At 58.7% G+C, this 20,083-nt stretch overlaps 1 protein-coding gene across 4 annotated transcripts in view; it reads left to right on the forward strand.

The window, feature by feature from the left end:
• Positions 1–19,457, forward strand: part of PMEPA1 (prostate transmembrane protein, androgen induced 1) — a 56,597-nt gene extending 37,140 nt beyond the window's left edge. For 2 of the 4 annotated variants that reach the window (XM_055303922.1, XM_055303946.1), the window contains exons 2-4: positions 9,784–9,938; positions 14,707–14,760; positions 15,195–19,457. In XM_055303922.1, the coding sequence (XP_055159897.1) occupies positions 9,784–9,938; positions 14,707–14,760; positions 15,195–15,743 (758 nt within the window). In that variant the 3' untranslated portion in view covers positions 15,744–19,457. Of the gene's footprint in view, positions 1–459; positions 1,234–9,783; positions 9,939–14,706; positions 14,761–15,194 lie in introns of those variants that run through there. The other 2 variants (XM_055303938.1, XM_055303929.1) reach the window with 2 other exon arrangements.
• The last annotated feature ends 626 nt before the right edge of the window (positions 19,458–20,083 follow it).

Genomic DNA, 20,083 nt, shown 5'->3' on the forward strand with positions numbered 1-20,083 from the left:
CCCCCCTCACCCCCTCTGTGGGTCCTTCCCAGGGTCACCATGCCAGTCCGTTTCATTTTGCAGGTGGCCTGCTGGTCCCCGGTCTGTGCAGACACAGATAGTCTCCCATAGGTGTGCATCCCAAAAGTCACTTTTATTTGAAAGATTCTATGTACTTGACAGAGAGACACACAGAGAGCATACAAGCAGGGGGAGCGGCAGGCAGAGGGGGAGAGGGACAAGCAGACCCTCCCACTGAGCAGGGAGCCTGACTTGATCCCAGGATCCTGAGATCATGACCTGAAGCCAAGGCAGACACTTGACTGACTGAGCCACCCAGGGGCTCCGATTTATTTTTATTTTAAAATATCTATGTTTCGGGATCCTTGGGTGGCACAGCGGTTTAGCGCCTGCCTTTGGCCCAGGGCGCGATCCTGGAGACCCGGGATCGAATCGCACGTCGGGCTCCCGGTGCATGGAGCCTGCTTCTCCCTCTGCCTGTGCCTCTGCCTCTCTCTCTCTCTCTCTGTGTGACTATCATAAATAAATAAAAATTTAAAAAAATAAAATAAAATATCTATGTTTCTTATCTTTTAAACAAAAACAGACTTGTCCTAGCTGGTGGCTTCTCCTCTTTCTCTCATCCGGGCGTCTTTGGTGCCAATACATACAGATGTGCTGGCTGTGGCTTCCTGGGTTGTGTCGGCCCTTCTGGGGGCCGTTTAGGTGGTTCCCAGTGATTTTTTGCCCTTCTGTGCAAACCTGCAGTGGGCCTTCTTGACACGCATCTGTGCACACAAGAACAAACGTGATCATCTATTCAGCGTATTCCTTGTGTGTGCTATCACGGGAATGTGCCGGGGACATAGGAGAAGCAGAGTCACCTCCGGTGCCACTGACCTTCTAGTAGGGAGAGGCAGGAAGTAAATGGTTAGACAGGTCACAAATAGCATTCCAGAGGAGTGTTTTGGGGAAAGGAAAGCAGGCACAGGACATAGGGTCCTGGGGCTTGGGGCAGAGCACCCTTCCCCTGAGGAAGGGACGTTGCAACAGAGGCTGAAAGGTAAGGGAGGGGGCAGGCATGTGCATAGGGGGAAAGATCATCCCAGGCAGAAGAGAGGGCACATGCAAAGGCCCTGAGGTGGGGCTGTGCTTGGTCCTTTTACAGAACCCGTGATTACAGCCCTGTGAGTGCGAGGGAGAGTCCCAGCAGAAATGCACGTGGAGATCCGTGCCCGGAAGCTGACATGCCAGGTCAAGTGTTCACACATGAAAGTTTTGAGAGCTTGTGAGTTTGACTCTACGGAAGTGTTTCCAGTTTGTACCGTCCAGGAGCTACAGCGCTGGTGGCTGGGGGGGGGGGGTGGGGGGGGGACACCCGGGGGGACACCCACCTGGTTGACCCACAGCCGTTATGGATTCAGGGTGCCCCAGGCCAGGTGTGTGTGAGGAGACGGGGCAGGCACTGCCCTGGGCCTGCAGATCCTAGTCCCAGGGATTCCCTCCTGGCTCCAAATTAGCTGAGGTGATTCTCACTGCAGCCATGGGAAGGAGGGACGAGGCTACCCCTCACCTTATCTCTGAGTGATAGGCCTAGGGTCACAGTATGTGGCAAGGCTGGTACTCGAACCCAGGGGCCTTTGGGTCAAACATGTTCTTAACGTGTACCCTGGGATTTTACCGTGACCGGCAGGGCAGGGAGCCTCAGTCCTCACCCCCTCGCTAGCCAGCATGTGACTTTTTTCTTGAGGCCACCAGACAACACCAGACAGCATCGCAGGGCTTACATGTTCAGGTAGCGGGTGCCAGACACCCAACCGCGTGCTTGGCACAGAGTAGGCACTTAGTAAGCGGTTCGGTCTGTTTTTAAAAATGAGAATACTGGCCTAGATTTGCTGCCCACCTCTCAAACCTCAAAAGAAAGACAGATTCATTTTTTTTTCTTTCCCCTATAAATGGTCTTACCCTAAGAAATAAATGTGCCGTTGGGGGTGTTTGAAACGGCACCAGGAGTGATCAGAAAGTTATTCCTTTGACGTCTGGTTCAATTTTATTTGACATCCTAGGTGGGGGGGAGCTGGGTTCTTATTCAAATGCAGGGTGGGGGGAGGGGGGCCGTAATGATGTGGCTGGAACCCCAGGCAGGCCGGGGCTCTGCTGAATGACAATGAAGCCCGCCCCAGTGGGTCTCATCCAGGCAGGTCTAACAAGATTAGATTTTCATAAATTTCAGACAGTGCCAATTCCTAATTCCTTGGTGTGCGGCCGGGAGGCCAGACAGGGCCGCCTGCATGGGCTGCTTGTTAACCAGGAAGCAAACTGGCTGCCCCTCCGCTGGGAGCAGACACGAGGGGGGCGGGCGGCGGGGGGTCGTCTGGTCTGGAAACCTCCTGGGGGCTGGCGGGAGCCAGGTGGACTCTGGCCCAGCTCTCCAGCTGAGGAAAGAGAAATGAGCTCCAGCACCCAACTGCTACTCCGATGATTAATCGAAAACTTAGTGACAGTCACACTCCCTTACGAGTACCTGTACGGCGGACGCGTGTGGTTCTCACGCATTGTGCGAATGCAGAGGGAAGAGCGCGTGTGTGTCGGCCCAGGTCCGCCCGGGCCCCTCCCCAGGCCGGCTGGGAAGTGGCTGAGCCGGGCTTTGCGCCCAGGCTCCCGAGCTTCCATCCGGCCGAGGCTCTGTCACCGAGAACAGGGGGGCCACAGCCTTGGATGCCAGACAGGCGCGTCTTTACCTTCACTAACCGGATCAGGAACCAGGAACGCCAGCCAGCTCCAAGCCAGCTCCAAACCGCAGAGGCCTCAGCAACCCCCGCCCCGCGGTCGCCGGTGGAAACCATGGATCTCGTATCCCCCCGAAATCCTCCAGGTCCTATTTCACGCCTTCCTATCCCCGAGCCACAAGAACAACTCCGTCCGTTCTTGCCGTGTCACGCATCTGGTTGAGAGTTCGGGAATGGTTTTTGATGCCATGGGCTTCCTTTTTCAGCCTCGATTGTATTTCATTTTAATTTAATTTTAACTGAGTCTTAATTGAAAACCCATATTGTGTGAGAGGGCGTCCCGGCCTCCCCAGTTGCTGGGGTTCCACCACAGGGAGGAGGAGAACCGGGCTCGGCCTGGGCCCAGGACTGCGCTCCGACTCGGCTGCTGGCCTGTGGCGTGGCCGATGCTCCCTCCCCGCCGGGGGCTGTTGTGGGAATTAGAGGGGGAGTCCCGTCCTGCCCTGGCCCCCGCTTGGCGCGCAGGTAGCAGCAGAAGAGATGGGAGCCGTTAGGATCTCTGCTCTGTGCCCAGAGCTCCGCCGAGTGCCTGGGATGGCCTTCCTGACCCTCCTGTGATATTTCTCCACTTTAGGGGCAGGGGTGGGGGAGGGGGGTACCACCTGCCACAAATCCTGCCCATAGGGACCGCATGGCAGGTGATGCTCCCGGCAGTCCTGACCCAGCCTGGTGACCAGTTCCATTCCACACGAGTCCTTTGCTGGAACCTGGGCTGTTCCTGACCTGGAGCCGCGGTGCTCAGGCCCGCCGGGTGTGGTTGGTCAGCTGGCTGAGCCTGGCCCAGAAAGCACGGGCTGCGGGGGTGGCCCTGGGCCTCGGCGTTGTGTGGCCTCTGGCCAGCCATCTCCTCTGTCAGCCTCACTTTTCCTGGGCCGTGGGCATGTTGGCACCTGCTTTACAGAAGGACGGTGAGGATCCACTGAGGCGATGCCCGTGAGCGTGCGGGCCGCACCTGGCATTTAGGGGGCGGTGGGCGCACGCTGCCTCCCCAGTGTCAGGCGGGCTGGGAGAGGACCCGCGATGGGCGTGCAAACATCTCAAAGTGACTGTGTCCGTCTCTGGAGGAGAAGACAAAAGGGAGGGTCAGGCCACTCCGAGGAGGCAGACGAGCCTGTTAATTTGAAATTATTCACCAGGAAAGAAGACGCTAAATTAAATTAGAGTGACCTTACTTTGCATGTGGAAGATGGGCTTGGCCACCCCCGAGAGCCTGCTGCATCTATCACCCACCCCAAGGGGGAAATTAGGAAGAAAAATGGCAGAGCCGCTCCCCCGCCCTCCCCACGGCGAGCAGACCCGGCGCCCAGAACAAAGTGTTCTTCTCCCGGAGGCTCCTGTTGTAGTCAGGCCCTTGGAGCAGGACAGGCGCCCCGAGTCCCTCGTGACCTTGGGTCTGGCTGCCACCCAGGGTGACCACGTTGGACACACCTGACTCTAAACCCCCGACCCCTGGGCAGAGGCCAGTCGGGCACGCCAGCCCCGGGCAAACAGTGTTTCTAGAGCATCGGCCTGATTGAGGGGTGTCGGTGACATGTGAGACATGGCGACAGGGGAGCCCGCTGTGTCCTGCCCCCTCTGAGCTCCAACATTTGCTTCATGTCCACCACGCCAGGTTGTAACTGGGGCTCCCGGAGGTCCGCGTGCCCGGGGTCCACACAGCTTGTAGCTGGCAGATGCAGGGAGGCAGCACCAGCCTTCCTCGCAGGTGCTCGGGACGTGGGGAGGGGACACTAAGGATTGCTTTAAGTGCTTTATTGCACTAAGGATTTAGTGCAGCAAGACCCTCAGGGAGGCTCTGGGCTGAAGTCCCAGCCTTGCTCTCTCTAGGCGCGTGGGCTGGTGCCTTCTCCCTGCACCTCAGTGTGCTCATCTGCAAAATGGCAGAGGGGGCGGCTCCCACCTCCTAGACTCGGGGGAGGCAGTGGGCTCCGCGTGGATGTCGTCGCTGCTGGGATCATAGTAACGGCTCCAGGGACTGTTGACCAGCCCGCCCACCCCTCTTGCTCGGTCCCACTCCGTCTGTGAGCAGGCCTTGGCTGTGACTCCTGTGGTCACGGGAGACTTGAAGGCAGGGAAGGGGGAGGGCGGGCAGTGGTAGGACCCGTTCTGCGTGCACCGTGCTGGGCACCTGGCCTATGTCCGGGTGCAGGGGCGTCTGTCGGAGTGAAGAAACAGAGACAGCGTCAGGGTGGCCCCATATCTGCCCTTAGCAGCTGAGCGACTTGGGCCCGTCTCGTGGCTGGAAACCCGCAGGCCACCCTCCCTGCAGGCTTGGGCCGCCCAGTGCTTTTAAAACTCTTGCATGTGTTGCCAGCGAAAGGCCAGCGAGCTTCACGGGTGGTTTCTGGGTTCTGGAGAGATCGGGAGGTGTGACGGCACGGGGCCGGCTGCCTCAGGCAGCTGGGGTTCCAAGGAGTCGTGCCTGTCCGGGGGTAGGGGGCTCATGCTCAGTTCACAAGCCTGCCTGGGCCCAGGAAAGAGGAGTCGGGGGGGCACAGGCCCGAGCCACCCGCCGGGGCCCAGCAGTCAGCACCAGCCTGTAGAAGGAAGGCAGCCCCCCTCAGCTCTTCCCGTTGGGGGGGGGGTGACGCTGTGGATGCACCTGCTGTCTGCCCCCTCTCTAGCAGGTGCTTTCCTGGCACATTTCCTGGAGAAGGTGTGTTCGGCCCCCAAAGGTGGATTCTTCGGGAAGCAGCCCCCTGAATGAGAGCGCACGGAGGTGCTGTCGGCAGGACCACAACGCCCTCGCCCCATGGCCAAGGCCAGAACACCCAGAGGTGTGCTCTGCCTTGTGGGTTGGTGTGGACCAGCTGCTGGCCGGAGGCTTCTCCTGGACCCTCAGCGCCTCCACCCACCCATGCCGGGGCCGGGCCTGGCCTGGAGTATCTAGCACGGCCCACTTAACCCTCTCTTGGTCGGCGTAGGGGCTTGGGCTTCCCTTGTTTTGCCGTCCTGGAGTGCTGGGAGCTCCCCAGTAATCGTGGTCGCTGAGGGAGTGCTCCCGAGTGCCGAGCACGTCATCCACACGCAGCTCTGCCACCAGGTGCCCTCTGCCTCCTTTCCCGTGGGGAGGCTGGGGGGGCCCCGGCAGTGAGGTCCAGGGTCACACGGAGCTGGCCCAGGAACCCTCGGGGGCCTCCCTCCTCTTCTGGTCCTACACCCAGGCCTTGGCCTTCCCAAGTGCAGCCCAGACATCAGTCGTAGCGTCTCTTTCTCTGAGAGGTTCTCCCTCCCGTCACCCGTGTGGATTTCCTGGGTCCTGGCTGTCCCGGGTTGTGGCCCAGGGCCCGGGGTGGTCACAGTAGTGCTTTTAAGATGCCGTGCTCATTTATGGGGGTGATTCTCTCACAGAAACGTGTTCTCCTGCCCCGTTGGTCCGGCCTGGTGGGGTCAGGAGAGCGGCGGAGAGCTTGTCACACCCGCTGGGGCCTCTCCCGCTGCCCCCTTGCCGTCCTGCCGCAGCTGCTGTCTCGCTGCCCCACCCGGCCAGGGACAAGGACAAAGACAGCCGGCCGTGCACCTCCTTCCTCCAGGCACCTCCTTCCTCCGGGCTGGTGTGGGCAGGGCCCCCAGACAGCAGCCGGAGGGGGCAGAGGGGAACCCACCGCCCTGGTCCCGGTTGGGGTGAAGAGTGCACAGGGCCGGGGAGGGGAATCGTAGGCCCCTCTGAGGAGGGAGGGCGTGGGGGTTGCACAAAGCAAGCCTGTGTGTCCCCTGAATGGGCGGCTTTATCCTGGGCCCTAACAGGCAGGGCCGGGCCCTGGGGAGTCAGACCAGGCCGCCAAGGCCCCGGAGCAAACTGTCTGGGGAGGCAGGAGGTGTGGCCACGGTCGCTGGGTCTGAGGCCTAACCCAGGCCTTGCTGCCCGCCCTCCTGGCAGGAAGGTGAGGGTGTCCCTCCTGTGGGTCCAGGCTTGGTGATCCGTCTCCTGCTGGGCAGGGCCCAGCCCTCTCAGCACTCACGAAGTCTCACCGAAGTCCCCGGCCGGTTCGTCCGCCCTCCGGGGCCCTCCAGGGCAAGGTGGGTCGCACTCCCACTTGGGAACCAGAGCCAAGGCCCAGGCTCCAGGTTGAATTCCTGGGTGCAGAGGCCAGCACATGGCTGACTGGGAGGAGCTGGCACGTAGGGCCCTTGGGCTGAGAGTCTGTCACTCGACCTCTGGACCTTGCTCTCCTGGCCGGTGAGATAGAATGATGAAAGGGCCCGAATGTACGCTCAGCCCTGAACAGGGATTCTCAGCCCTGGTGCTGTGGACCCGTCACTGCCTGTCGTGGGGCATCCCCCGCGCTAAGCAGCCCCCACCCAGTAGATGCCCGAGGGCCCCCAGGCGCGACAGCCGCCAGTGTGCACAGAAGTCGTCCCATGTCGCCCGGTGGGCAGGCTCACCCGACTTCATAAGAGCCGGAGGTATTAGAGGCGTAATCCGTAAACACCGGTCCAGCCGGGCACACAGAACGTGGCACGAGAGGGCGGGCATCCTGGGGCACTGGTGTGCCGGGATGGGGTGGCCAGGGCTCCGGAGAGGAAGTTGAAGTGTGTGTGTCGGGGGGTCCGGTGTGGACAAGCTTCCACCGTTTTGCGAACAGTAATCTTCCCACCTAGGATGTGTTGCTTTCCTGCTGGAAGCCATAGGGAAACTGAGGCAGGAAAGGCTGGCTTTTGCCCGGTTGGAGTTTGGGTGGTCCAGCGTGAGGGCCCAGAGCCCTTGAGGCCACACCACGTGCAGCCTGTTGCCCCCCCCCCCACCCCTCCAGCCGCGGTCTCTTGGAGGAGGAAGCGCTGAATCTGTGCCTTGAGCTTGAACCTGTGCCCCAGGGAGCCCTCAGCTAATTGCTCGTTAGCAGCAGGAGGTGGGGGGTGCTGCCCCCCGTGGGCAGCCGTGGGCTGGGCGAGGCCGGTGGGGCCGGGCCCCAGTGCTGCCGGCCGCTGCCCCGTCTGCCCCGTCACCCCCCGGGTCCCCGGCGGCCCTGGGCGCTGGCACCTCGCCCGTGGCTGGGGGCTCTGCTGGCACCGGCCGCGGCCAGCTGCCGAGCCGCCTCGACACGGACCCGCTCGAGTCAGCAGAAACCGCCCCGGCTCTGGCAGGATCAAAATAACCTTCTTCCTTTTCCAGCACTTGAGGGTTTTTCCGCCTTCGAGGGGAAAAACAAAACAACATCAAAAAAAAAAAAAAAAAAAAGAAAGAAAGAAAAGAAAAGAGAATGGCAGCATCTGCAGGCCCCCGGAATGTGGTTTTTCTGAGGCTTCTCTCCTGAGAGCTGGGGGGTGGGGGGCATCCTCACACATTCCTATCTTGTTGGGGGGTGCGTGTGTTTGTGATAAATGTTGGGGGGTATCTGTGGTGTTTATGTTTGTGTGTTTTCTGTGTTTATTTGTATTTGGGGGAAGGTGTGTGTGTCTGTGTGTGAGTATTGGGGTGTGAATGTGGGGGTATGAATGTTGGGGTGTGTGTCTGTGGTAAGTGTGAATGTGGTGTGTGAGCATTGGAGTGTGGGTGTTGGGTGTGTGAGCATCGGGGTGTGTGTGGTGTGGGTGTTGGGGTGTGTGAGTGTTATAGGGTGTGTTGGGTGTGTGAGCTTTAGGGTGTGTGTCTGTGATGAGTGTTGGGGTGTGAGCGTTGGGGTGTATGAGTGTTGGGGTGTGAGCGTTAGGGTGTGTGTCTGTGGTGAGTGTTGGGGTGTGTGAGTGTTGGTGTGTGTGAGTGTTGGTGTGAGCATTGGGGTGTGTTGGGGTGTGAGTGTTGCGTGTGTGAGCATTGGGGTGTGTGTCTGTGGTGAGTGTTGGGTGTGTGAACGTTGGGCTGTGTGTATGTGTGAGCGTCAAGGTATGACTGTTGAGGTGTGAGTGTTGGAGTTTGTGTCTTGATGAGTGTTGGGGTGTGAGTATTGGGTTGTGTGAGTGTTGGGGTGTGAGTGTTGGAGTTTGTATCTTGATGAGTTTTGGGGTGTGAGTATTGGGGTGTGTGAGTGTTGGGGTGTGAGTGTTGGAGTTTGTGTCTTGAGTGTTGGGGTGTGAGTATTGGGTTGTGTGAGTGTTGGGGTGTGAGTGTTGGGGTGTGAGCGTTGGGGTGTGAGCACTCGCGTGTGAGTGTTGGGAAGGGAGTACTAGGATGTGAGCATTGGGATGTGTGAGTGTTGCAGTGTGAGCATTGGCGTGTGTGAGCGTTGTGTGTCAGTGATGAGTGTTGGGGTGTGAGTGTTGGGTTGTGTGAGTGTTGGGGTATGAGTGTTGGAGTTTGTATCTTGATGAGTGTTGGGGTGTGAGTATTGGGGTGTGTGAGTGTTGGGGTGTGAGTGTTGGGGTGTGAGCGTTGGGGTGTGAGCACTCGCGTGTGAGTGTTGGGAAGGGAGTACTAGGATGTGAGCATTGGGATGTGTTGAGTGTTGCAGTGTGAGCATTGGCGTGTGTGAGCGTTGTGTGTCAGTGATGAGTGTTGGGGTGTGAGTGTTGGGTTGTGTGAGTGTTGGGGTGTGAGTGTTGGAGTTTGTGTCTTGAGTGTTGGGGTGTGAGTATTGGGTTGTGTGAGTGTTGGGGTGTGAGTGTTGGGGTGTGAGCGTTGGGGTGTGAGCACTCGCGTGTGAGTGTTGGGAAGGGAGTACTAGGATGTGAGCATTGGGATGTGTGAGTGTTGCAGTGTGAGCATTGGCGTGTGTGAGCGTTGTGTGTCAGTGATGAGTGTTGGGGTGTGAGTGTTGGGTTGTGTGAGTGTTGGGGTGTGAGTGTTGGAGTTTGTATCTTGATGAGTGTTGGGGTGTGAGTATTGGGGTGTGTGAGTGTTGGGGTGTGAGTGTTGGGGTGTGAGCGTTGGGGTGTGAGCACTCGCGTGTGAGTGTTGGGAAGGGAGTACTAGGATGTGAGCATTGGGATGTGTGAGTGTTGTGTGTCAGTGATGAGTGTTGGGGTGTGAGTGTTGGGTGTGCAGGGAGGGTGAGCGAGCGCTCACAAGGGCTGGGCCCTGAGCCCGTGGCCTGAGTCGGGGTCCCCCAAGGCTCACGCGTCTCCCCCCGTCTTGCAGCAGAGCTGGAGTTTGTTGAGATCACCATCATCGTGGTGGTGGTGATGGTGATGGTGGTGGTGATCACGTGCCTGCTGAGCCACTACAAGCTGTCTGCGCGCTCCTTCATCGGCCGGCACAGCCAGGGCAGGAGGAGAGAAGACGCCCTCTCCTCGGTAAGTGCCCTGCCCCTCCCGTCGGCACGGGGACGGGAGGGCGTCCGAGGTACAGGCCCGATGGGACGGGCGGAGGGCAAGGTGCCCGGGGTCCTGCCGCCTTGGCCCAGACGGGTGGGAGGTGGCCCTTCCCTCTTCTCAATGGCGCGCAGGCATCTGGGCCGGGACCCACAGTGTTTTGGACACCGCAGGTCACCCCGGAAAAGCCCTCCAGCCCCAGGGGCCCTGGCCACTCCACCCATGAAACGGGGCTCCCGTTGCCACTCGATCGTGCCGCTCCCCGGAGGCTGCGGGCTTAGCGCGGGGCGAGAGGCCGAGCACTGCGGGCCGGGACGGTGCAGGCTCTTCCGTCCCCTCGGTCGCTCGTCCATCCGTCCCTCACCCGCCCGTCCGTCCCTGCCCCCCGAGAACGCCAGGGGGGTGAGTTTGGTCAGGATGAGCCTCTTAGGCCAAACCCTGAAGGAGGAAGTGACGAGGGGTCCAGGCAGGTGAGGCAAACGCTGGGCTGGGAGCGTCCTTGCTGTGAATACTGCATTTTGGTATCTTACTGGAATGGTGAGCTTCACCCGCATCCTGGAAGCCCCAGAAGTTGCCCCAGAAATTGCCCCTCAAGACTCCACAAAGTGGGGGCCCGGCGGGGGCGGGGAGGCCTGCCTTTCTGCAGCTCTGAGCGCTGGGCCCCTGCTCCCTGCACCCTGGGCGCTGCACTGTGCCCTGCCGCTTGGCACCCTGCAGCCGGTGGACCGAGGTGGGGGCGCAGCTCACCCCCGAGTGGTTTCTGCCCCCACACGGGCGCTGTGTGACTTCGCCTGGCAGGAGCAGGCTGTCTGAAGGGCAGGCTGGGATTTGCAGGGAGAAGCTGACACGGGGGTGGCCCCAGGGCCGTGCCCCGAGCACACCTCTGAGCCTGGGAGGACAGCGACAGCAGGGGGGGTGGCACCGGGGGTGGCCTCCCAGGTCTGGGGGACGGCTGCCCGGGGTTGGTGGCGGTGCCCAGAGCCTGCGGGGCTGAGCCGGGTCAAGCCGGGTGCCTGGCAGGTTTGGGCGTGTCCCCCCAATCAGGCTGCGGCGCGGCGCGGCGGGGCGGTCAGCAGGTGGCCAGGGCGAGGAGCCTCCGCTGGGTCCCCCGGCCCGAGGCTCAGTGGGCATCCGGAGGGCACTGGGCGCCGCTGCTCCGGCCAGGGCTCACCCATGTGTCTGCTGTGCCTGTCCCCCCCGGTGGCTGTGCCGAGGGTGTGCCTCCCCGGCTCACGGCAGCCCGGAAACCCCATCCCACGGGGAGAAACCGGGGCCCAGACAGGTGGGCGTGTTGGCCTGAAGCCGCACAGCTTGTCAGCGGCGGTGCGAAGAGCCCCGGCCCCCTTGTGCCACCTCACATGCTGGGGCAAAGGAGAAGATGCGAGCCGGGTGGCCCGTGCCCGGGGTGGGCCTTCTCGCCCTCTGAGCCCCACTCAGCCAGACGGGTGGAGCTGGCCCTTCTGCTGCCTGCCCCTGGGTGTGGTCACTGAGGACGACGCTCGCCCAGCGGGCTGGGGGCGTGGCGCAAGTTCCAGCGTGAGGGATCCTTGCTGCCACCGGGGGCAGGGAGACAGCCCCGTGGGCAGCACCTGGGACTTTGTGCCCAGACAGAGGGTTAAGATCCTGGCCCTGATTCCCAGACACCTGGAGCCACAAAAAAGTCCCCGCCCCATCTACCCAGCCACCTGCATGGGCCCCTGGGGATGCCCGGCTGGGTAAACACAGCCTCGTTAGGCCTGCAGCAAGTGTGGCAGCTCCCTTGGGGACCCCTCCCTGCCAGACAGCGTGCGTCTCAGGAGTCTCAGGGCCCCGTGACCTCCCACAGACACCCCAAACCTGGGCACTCTCCGCCTGGGGCCGGGCCTGCCCCTGGCCTGACTGTCCTGCCTCGGTTCCTTTCCAGGGGGACCCCATTTGCTCATCTGTCCGAGAATAAGGCTCAAGTGCAGGTACGCCACTGGCCCTAGAACGTCACTTCCCCGCCCGGGGCTGTTCCCAGGGAAGCCACACTATATTGTGTTGTGCTAACAGCAGTGGTGATCTTGCCCTGACGGCGGCACGGAAGATGGGTCTGCAGGGGCTTGTCCTGGAGTTGGCGGGTGGGGGGATGTGCCCTGTGAGGCAGGTACGGTGCCACCTGGCACAGGTAAGCAGGTTTATAGGTGCCACCAACCCCACCCAGGAAGCCTCCTGCTCATTTCTGAGCTGCTCCTGGGTCCCTGAGGTTTGTTTTCAAACATTCCCTGCTTTGAATTCCTCCCCGTAGCAGCTTTAATTATTCCCCCAAAGTTTATGCATCTTAAACAGCGACGGTCACATCACCCATAGGTCTCTTGGAAGACGGTTTGTGCGTGAAGCCTGCTCAGCGTGGGGCAGGATGGATTCAGACTAGAGGCTCAGCCAGGAAATTGGATGGGGCAACCCTTTGTTCATTTTGTCCCCAAATCAGCCCTGGCATGGGTCTCCCGCTTCCCGAGCGGCTTCTGCAGGCACAAGGCTTCTAAATCAGGGACAGGGCAGCCAGCTGGACGTTCGATTACTGTACAGTGAGCCAGGCCGATATAGGAGCTGAGATGCCATGGGAGTCTGGGAGGCAGGGGTGGTGGTGGGTGGTTCCTGGAAGGCTCCCTGGAGGAAGAAGTGACTTCCAGGTGCACACGTTGGAGGTAGTCAGCTGACGAGGTCTGGTGGGTGGTTTGGGGCTCTATGGTGGGGCTCCTGGGGCGTTGGTGGGTGTTTCCTTAAGCTTCCTGGGTGGTGCCAGGTAGCTAACCACTCTGTTGGGACTGGGAGTGGGGGTGGGGGCAGTGGTGGGAAGAGGTTGTTGGCCACGTCATGCAGAGCCCGGGACAGAGGGGCTCGTGTAAAGGTTTTAGGCAGGAGTGTATCTGGGTCACCTCTCATCCAAGCTGGCCTTAGCTGCATGCATCCACCACCCGGGGCCCCTGACCCTAGTGAGGAGCGGGTGGACGTGCCCATTGGCTTCCTGGCACGCACATGGGCCATGCCAGTGGCCTGGCCCGGGGCTACACAGCCAGGATTGGCCTGAGCCCAGGTGGGTCTGGAAGCGAGCAGGTGAGGGTTTGGATCCCAGCACGGCCTCCTACCAGCTGGGCCCACTCAGCTCTCGGTGCAGTGTCTGGCACCGAGACGACGATTGATAACATGACTAATATCAGTAACAAAACGGCCTTTGACCACGCCAGCAGCAAGGCTGTGTGGCCGCTTGCTGCATCCTACCACCTGGAACCTACTAGAGACCACAAGGAGTGCTCATGGGTGCTTTCCCGGTGGGACCGTTGTGAGAGCCACAGAGCCCCCCAATGGCCATGTAGGCAACTGCACTTCTCTGGGCAACCAGCCCCCTCTCCAGGTCACCCTCCGGCCCCAACTGGGTGAGAACGGGAACCCCCAGGATAACGTGCCCCGAGGAAACCTTTGGAGCGCTAGATGTTTTGATTGTAGTCACGGGTCTCTGGTGTATGCACATACCAAAACCTAACCAAATTGCATACTTTGAATATGTACAGTTTATTTATTTTTTAAAGATTGTATTTATTTCGTGAGAGACACAGGCAGAGGGAGCAGCAGACTCCCTGCAGGGTGCCCAATGAGGGACTCGATCCCAGGACCCCGGGATCATGCCCTGAGCCGAAGGCAGGTGGTGGCTCAGCCGCTGAACCACCCAGGCATCCCTAGGTACAGTTTATCTCCATCTCTAGAAAGCTGTGAAATTCAGAGGCGACATCCTTCCCCCCGGGCCCAGGGCTATCTGTCACCACATAACCAGCATTGTCTGGGTTTGCCTCTCAGACAAGCTGATCCTGGTGTGGGGTCCCACATGCCTTGGGTCTCTCCCCGAGGCCTGAGAAGGCACGTGGCATGTCCCCAACTCAGCCCATGCGGCCCGGCCACCCATGGGGAAATCTCAGAGCAAGAGGGTGTGAGCTTCCTGAGGTGGCAGCTACACACTTGGTATGGAAGCGGTACCACCTTCCGCCTTTGTTGACTGACCCCATCATTATTTGGTGGCAGAGCAGCTGCATGGGGGCATTCAGCTCATTAACTAACTTTGTCCAGTATTTCTGTACCCGTGAACTGGGCTCCTGGTATACAGGTTGAGACAGGCTGTAAAGAGGTAAATAAATAGAGACAAGTTGGTCACAGGTAAGAGAGCTGCTGGGAAGGAAGTTAGCCCATGCCAGGATTGTAAATGGGGGCAGGCCCTTTAGACGGCAGTGTCAGAGGAGGTCTGCGGGGCTGTCGGTGCAGTGGGACGGCCAGTGCAAAGGCCCTGAGGTACATGCATGACCCTTTGCACTAGAAGGTGCGTCAGCCTGGCCCCCAGCACTTTCGTGTAGTCACAGAGGGCCACGTGCGCTCCTTGGCATAGTCTACCCCTCAAAAGTTCTGGAAGTTTAGTAACTTGCCAAGATCACGCTGCAAGCACGTGGTCCAGGTCAAGGTCGGGAGGGCCAGGTCTCGCCAGGCTTCCTCATCAGCCTAAGGCACGCGGGCAGCTGCTGGAGGGTCTTACGAAGGCGGAGCCTACAGGTCAGCTGTAGGCGGTTGGGGTCACATCTGAGAAGTGGTGAGGGCCCCAGGCCGGGGTAGCAGGGTGGGGATGGAGGGTGGCCGATGGCTGCCAGATGCGACTCCAAAGAGAAGATGTCAGGCTCAAAGCCAGTTGACCCTGTGTGCGCTCACCTGTGCTCAGCCTGCTGACCCTGCCCCTCTCGTCCCCACACAGGAAGGATGCCTCTGGCCCTCCGAGAGCACGGTGTCGGGCAGCGGAATCCCGGAGGTGAGCCCCCCGCGCGGCCCCAGTCCCCTGCCCACTGCCCCCCCGCCCCCCGGGGTGCTGTAATGGATGCCTCCGGCCATGCTCCCGGCGAGTCCCCTCTCCAAGCCGGAGTCGCCTCCCCTGGCCGCAGGAGTGTGGCTGCCAGGCTCACCTCCGTGCCCTTCTCTGAACAATTGTCCTTGGCTGCTAGCACCGCCCGTGCCAGCCACTCACCCTCTCCCACCCCGCAGTGGGGGGCCCACAGGGTCCGCAGCGTGGAGGACACAAGTTGCCCCTCTTCCAACTCAGTGATGAGGATCCCAGCCAGGGCTCCCCAGTGCACCCCTCCCTCCCCCCCACCCCCAGAGAGCAGAGGGTCCCCGCCCAGGCAGCCAGACCCCACCGCCTCGGGCTGCTTCGGGGTGGGGGGCCCTCACTCTGCTCTGCCCCCGCAGCCGCAGGTCTATGCCCCTCCGAGGCCCACCGACCGCCTGGCCGTGCCCCCCTTCACCCAGCGGGACCGCTTCCACCGCTTCCAGCCCACCTACCCGTACCTGCAGCACCAGATCGACCTGCCGCCCACCATCTCGCTGTCGGACGGGGAGGAGCCCCCGCCCTACCAGGGCCCCTGCACCCTCCAGCTGCGGGACCCGGAGCAGCAGCTGGAGCTGAACCGCGAGTCGGTGCGCGCGCCCCCGAACAGAACCATCTTCGACAGCGACCTGATGGACAGTGCCATGTTGGGCGGCCCCTGCCCCCCCAGCAGTAACTCGGGCATCAGCGCCACGTGCTACGGGGGCGGCGGGCGCATGGAGGGGCCGCCCCCCACCTACAGCGAGGTCATCGGCCACTACCCGGGGTCCCCGGCCTTCCAGCACCAGCAGAGCAGCGGGCCGCCCTCCTTGCTGGAGGGGACCCGGCTCCCCCACGCACACATCGCCCCCCTGGAGAGCACAGCTGCCTGGAGCAAAGAAAAGGATAAACCGAAAGGGCACCCTCTCTAGGCACCCCGGGGCCGGGGCAGCGGTAGGGAGAAGACAACACGCTCCGCACCTCTTAGACGAGAAGACAGAGGAGGACCGGGCGGCAGCCACCACACGCGGCGCGTAACCATCCTCTCCCCCCTCTCTGTGTATAAATATTTACATGTTCTGTGTGGTCTGAATGCACAAGCTAAGAAAGCTTGCAAAAAACCACGTTTCTTTGTTGAGCTGTGTCTTGAAGGCAAAAGAGAAAAAAACAAAAACAAAAAGCAACACACACACACACACACACACACACAAAACCTACCCTAGTCTTTTCTGTTTCTAGTTGAGCTGCGTGCGTGAATGCTTCTTTTCTTTTGTTTGTTTATGATGATTTCACTTAACTTTAAAGACATATTTGCACAAAACCTTTGTTTAAAGATCTGCAATATTATATATATATAAATATATATAAAATAAGAGAAACTGTATTGTGAGGGCAGGAGTATTTTTGTATTAGAAGAGGCCTATTAAAAAAAAAAGTTGTTTTCTGAACTAGAAGAGAAAAAAAAATGGCAATTTTTGAGTGCCAACTCAGAAAGCGTGTATTACCTTGTAAAGAAAAAAAAAGTACAAAGCAGGGGTTTAGAGTTATTTATATAAATGTTGAGCTTTTGCACTATTTTTTAATATAAATATGTCAGTGCTTGTCTGATGGAAACTCCTATCATGTCTGTCGAGACTTTTAAGGGAGAAATGTGGAAATTTCACAGTCGGCGTCAGGCAGAGGGCGGGCTCGACACGGAGTTTGGAGAGCTTTCCGGAGGGGCCGCTTTCCTGCGAAGTGGAAGCTTCTGGCTAGCGATAGGTTGTTACCTCGTTATACATTCCCCACCGAAGGAGACAGTTTCCCCCTCTGGGCCAGAACAGCCTTGGGATGGCAAACCCATAGGGAAGTTACCCTAGGCACCAAGTTGCAGGTGGTGGCTTTGCCTTTCCCGAGATGAAAATAAACTTCTGGAAGAATCTTAGTTTTTCCTCCTGTTTTTTTTGTTTTGTTTTTTTAAAGCATGAAGCCTCCCCCCCGCCCCCACCCGTCTCCAGCCGCAGCTGCTCCCCGCACGTGTTGCCGGGGACCCCCCTTCCCCTGGCCCCCCAGAGGGGGCTTGGGTGGCTGCTTTGCCCAGAGCGCTTTGGGGCGATGCGCTGGCTCCAGGATATATCAGCTGAGGTCGGTCGGTGGAGGCCACCGACAGGTCAGAAAGGCCCAGAGTATTAGGAATTTGACCTCGTTCCTGTCTTTCCTCTTTACGTAGCAATTCTCACCTAACAGGCCAACAAACGGAACCCCGGAGATGAAAAAGCGACATGCCCCGATCTCTCCCAGGACATGCAAAAGGGTTAAAACGACAACAACAAAAAAAAAACAGTCGAACCTGTGCTTTTATGTTTTCGAAGCACAATTCGTTACCTTCTGCTCTCCCGCATTTTCGTTCCCTCTCCCCGTGGAAACAATCATGTTCGATGTGCTTATTTATCTGTGTTTTCACAGCCTCTTTAGCAGATACAAGTCTTGTCTACCAGGATTTTCCTGAGTAGGCTGCAGTGTGGCGGGATCCCCTGGTGGTGCGCAGGTGAGGGCGCGTGAGCGGCGCAGGTGTGTGCGCGGTGGCGACAGGCGGGACATGGAGTGGGGGTCCCTGGGGTCGACCAGGGACAGTGGCTGGAGCTGCAGGTTCTTCCTCCCGCTGAGGACTTGTTCACATTCCATGGGGTGATCCCCCAGATGGAAGAGCAGCCCCCCGCCCCCCCCCCCCAAGCCCCTCCGCACGGAGCTGTGTTTTCATTTTGGCAGAACACTAACTAGCAGACTAACATAAGAGGAGGCATCCGGGCAATAACTCTTGTTTTTAAGCAACTTTTTTATTACTTAAACGCCTGAGAACAGTTTTGAGGTTCTGACCATTTGGACTCTATTTCTACGTACCCTTCCCCAACACGGTGACCAAGAGATAAACACGGGGTCTGAGTGGCCGCCGGCCAGCCTGGTGGAAAGTTCTTGTACTTTGACAATAACACCTGCCTCTCCGTGGCGAGGTCGGGGCGGTGGTGGTGGTGGGGGGGGGGTCTTCAGCCTAAACTTTGCTTCTCAAAGAGGATTCTTTTCAGAAGTCGTGCAGAAACATCGGTATTAATTTGTCCTAAAAGGTACAGGGACACATTTATAGATAAAATTTTTAAAAACTGTAGCTTTCCTCTATGTGAAGAGCCTCCCTAGTGCCTTACTGAGGAAGGAGTGCCCTCTTGTCACCAGATGGGGGCATCCCTGGACAGTGACACCAACTCCCCATCCCCACCCCCTCCACCCCTCCGCCCCGGGGACTGACCTTCCCACTCTAGGTCAACAAAGGGCTGCCACTTCTCAAATCTCCCCATCGCCCTGCCCTCCCGTGTCCCACCCACGCACCCACCCACCACCGTCTTGTCAGATGCGGTGTTTGACTCCCATGTGACTTGTAAGCCTAGAAGTGGCCCTGGACTGTGCGGGTCCCCAGGTCTGGAGCCAAGCTGTTGGAATCCCATTGGTTGGTGGTGTGGTCTGCATTTGGGGTGTTTGGAAGGAGGCGGGGGAGTGGCTCCCTGACCTCAGCTGGCTTGAGGGCAGAGCACACCCCTCCGAATGCACCCCAGGATTGCAGTCCAGGGCTCGATGCCACAGCGCCCCTGGCCTTCATGCCCGGCAGATGCCGGTTGCAGAGGCTCAGGGCAGAGCAGCTTGTCCAAGTCGGGACACATCCCCAGAAAACCTGGGGTGTGTGTTTCTGGAAACAGCTAAGCTCTTGGTTTCTCTGCTGGACCCCAGAGCTGGGGGTGCACTCATTCCTCTGGATGTTGGCTGTCGTGCCGTTATCTCTGAAAAGATTCCGAGCACCCCTGAGGAGACCTCCTTTTTCCAGTAAAAAGTCTGGGGGTCCTCAGCTGTGGCTGGTTGGAGGGGGACCAGGTTGGGCTTCCTCTACTCCTCATCGTTTCCCTGCTTGTCCATCACATTTCCTACCCCCCCACCCCCGAGGAAGAAAGAGCATTTCTCCCACAAAGGCCAGGTCTCCGCAGACCAACTTAGGAAGGGGCACTAAGCCATCTCTGTCCCCCCCAAGCCCCGGTGTTCTTTGCAAAGAGCTGAAACTCCCCCCAGCCCACCCCCACCTCCCACCATCTAGCGAACCCCAGGGCAGGGCAAGAACCGAGTCCAATCCCTGTCCTCGTCTCCTCTCTGAATTGTATGTTCCAGAAATCGTTCTCTACACGCACACAAAGCTTCCAGATCCATAAAACATCCTGATGATAAGGAAAAAATAAAAGTGTCTTTGTTTTGTTTATGTTTGTTTGTTTCCTGGAAACTGCGCTTCAAATTCTGCTGTACTATAGAGCCCAGAAGGACACGCGTTCTCGTTTGCCTGCCTGATTCCATGGTGGTGTGCTGATGGCACGCTTTTATGTTGCGTTCTTGGCGTTGGAACCGCTCACCTTTGCAGCCCTGTTTTCCCAAGTTCTGTTCAAGTTAAACTCATGTAAATTCTCCATGGCACGCTGGGTGCGGCGCCCACGTCGCTGCCGCGTAAGACTCTGTATTTGGATGCCAATCCACAGGCCTGATGAAATCGCTTGTTGTGTATCAATAATCATTAGTGGCAATGATGACATTCTGAAAAGCTGCAATACTTATACAATAAATTTTACAATTCTTTGGAACGAGGCTTTTTTACTTCTTTGGCTGCATTGCCTTCCCCAGTCCCCCATCGCTCTCAGCAATGGTCCCAGGGCCCATTTAGTGGGGAGGGAGGGAGCCTGCTGAGCTGCTGGGGGGCCCGAGACCTCTGTTCCAGTTCAAGCAGCATCCCTGGAGCCCAGTGAAAACACTAGCTCAGGCAGGTGGTTCTAACAAAGGGGTTTATTTTTTTTTTAAAGATTCTTTTTTTAAAAGTCTTTATTTTTTTTTTAATTTTTATGATATAGTCACACACAGAGAGAGAGAGAGGCAGAGACATAGGCAGAGGGAGAAGCAGGCTCCATGCACTGGGAGCCTGACGTGGGATTCGATCCCGGGTCTCCAGGATCGCGCCCTGGGCCAAAGGCAGGCGCCAAACCGCTGCGCCACCCAGGGATCCCCTAACAAAGGGGTTTAAAATTAACTCACCTCTTTAAAAAAAAATGAAAAAATAAAAATAAATAAAATTAACTCCTCTCTTTCATTAATTGGGGTTAAAAGAGTTTGTAAGGTGTTAACCTACTTTTCTTCCCTCTTGGAAAAATCAGTGCTAAGGCTCTGATAAGGTCTGCAAGAAAGAAACTGGCCTTACGTGAGTCCCTTCCAGAAG

The sequence above is a fragment of the Nyctereutes procyonoides genome, unplaced genomic scaffold, assembly GCF_905146905.1.
Source record: "Nyctereutes procyonoides isolate TBG_1078 unplaced genomic scaffold, NYPRO_anot_genome, whole genome shotgun sequence".
In the NCBI taxonomy this organism is placed as follows: domain Eukaryota; kingdom Metazoa; phylum Chordata; class Mammalia; order Carnivora; family Canidae; genus Nyctereutes; species Nyctereutes procyonoides.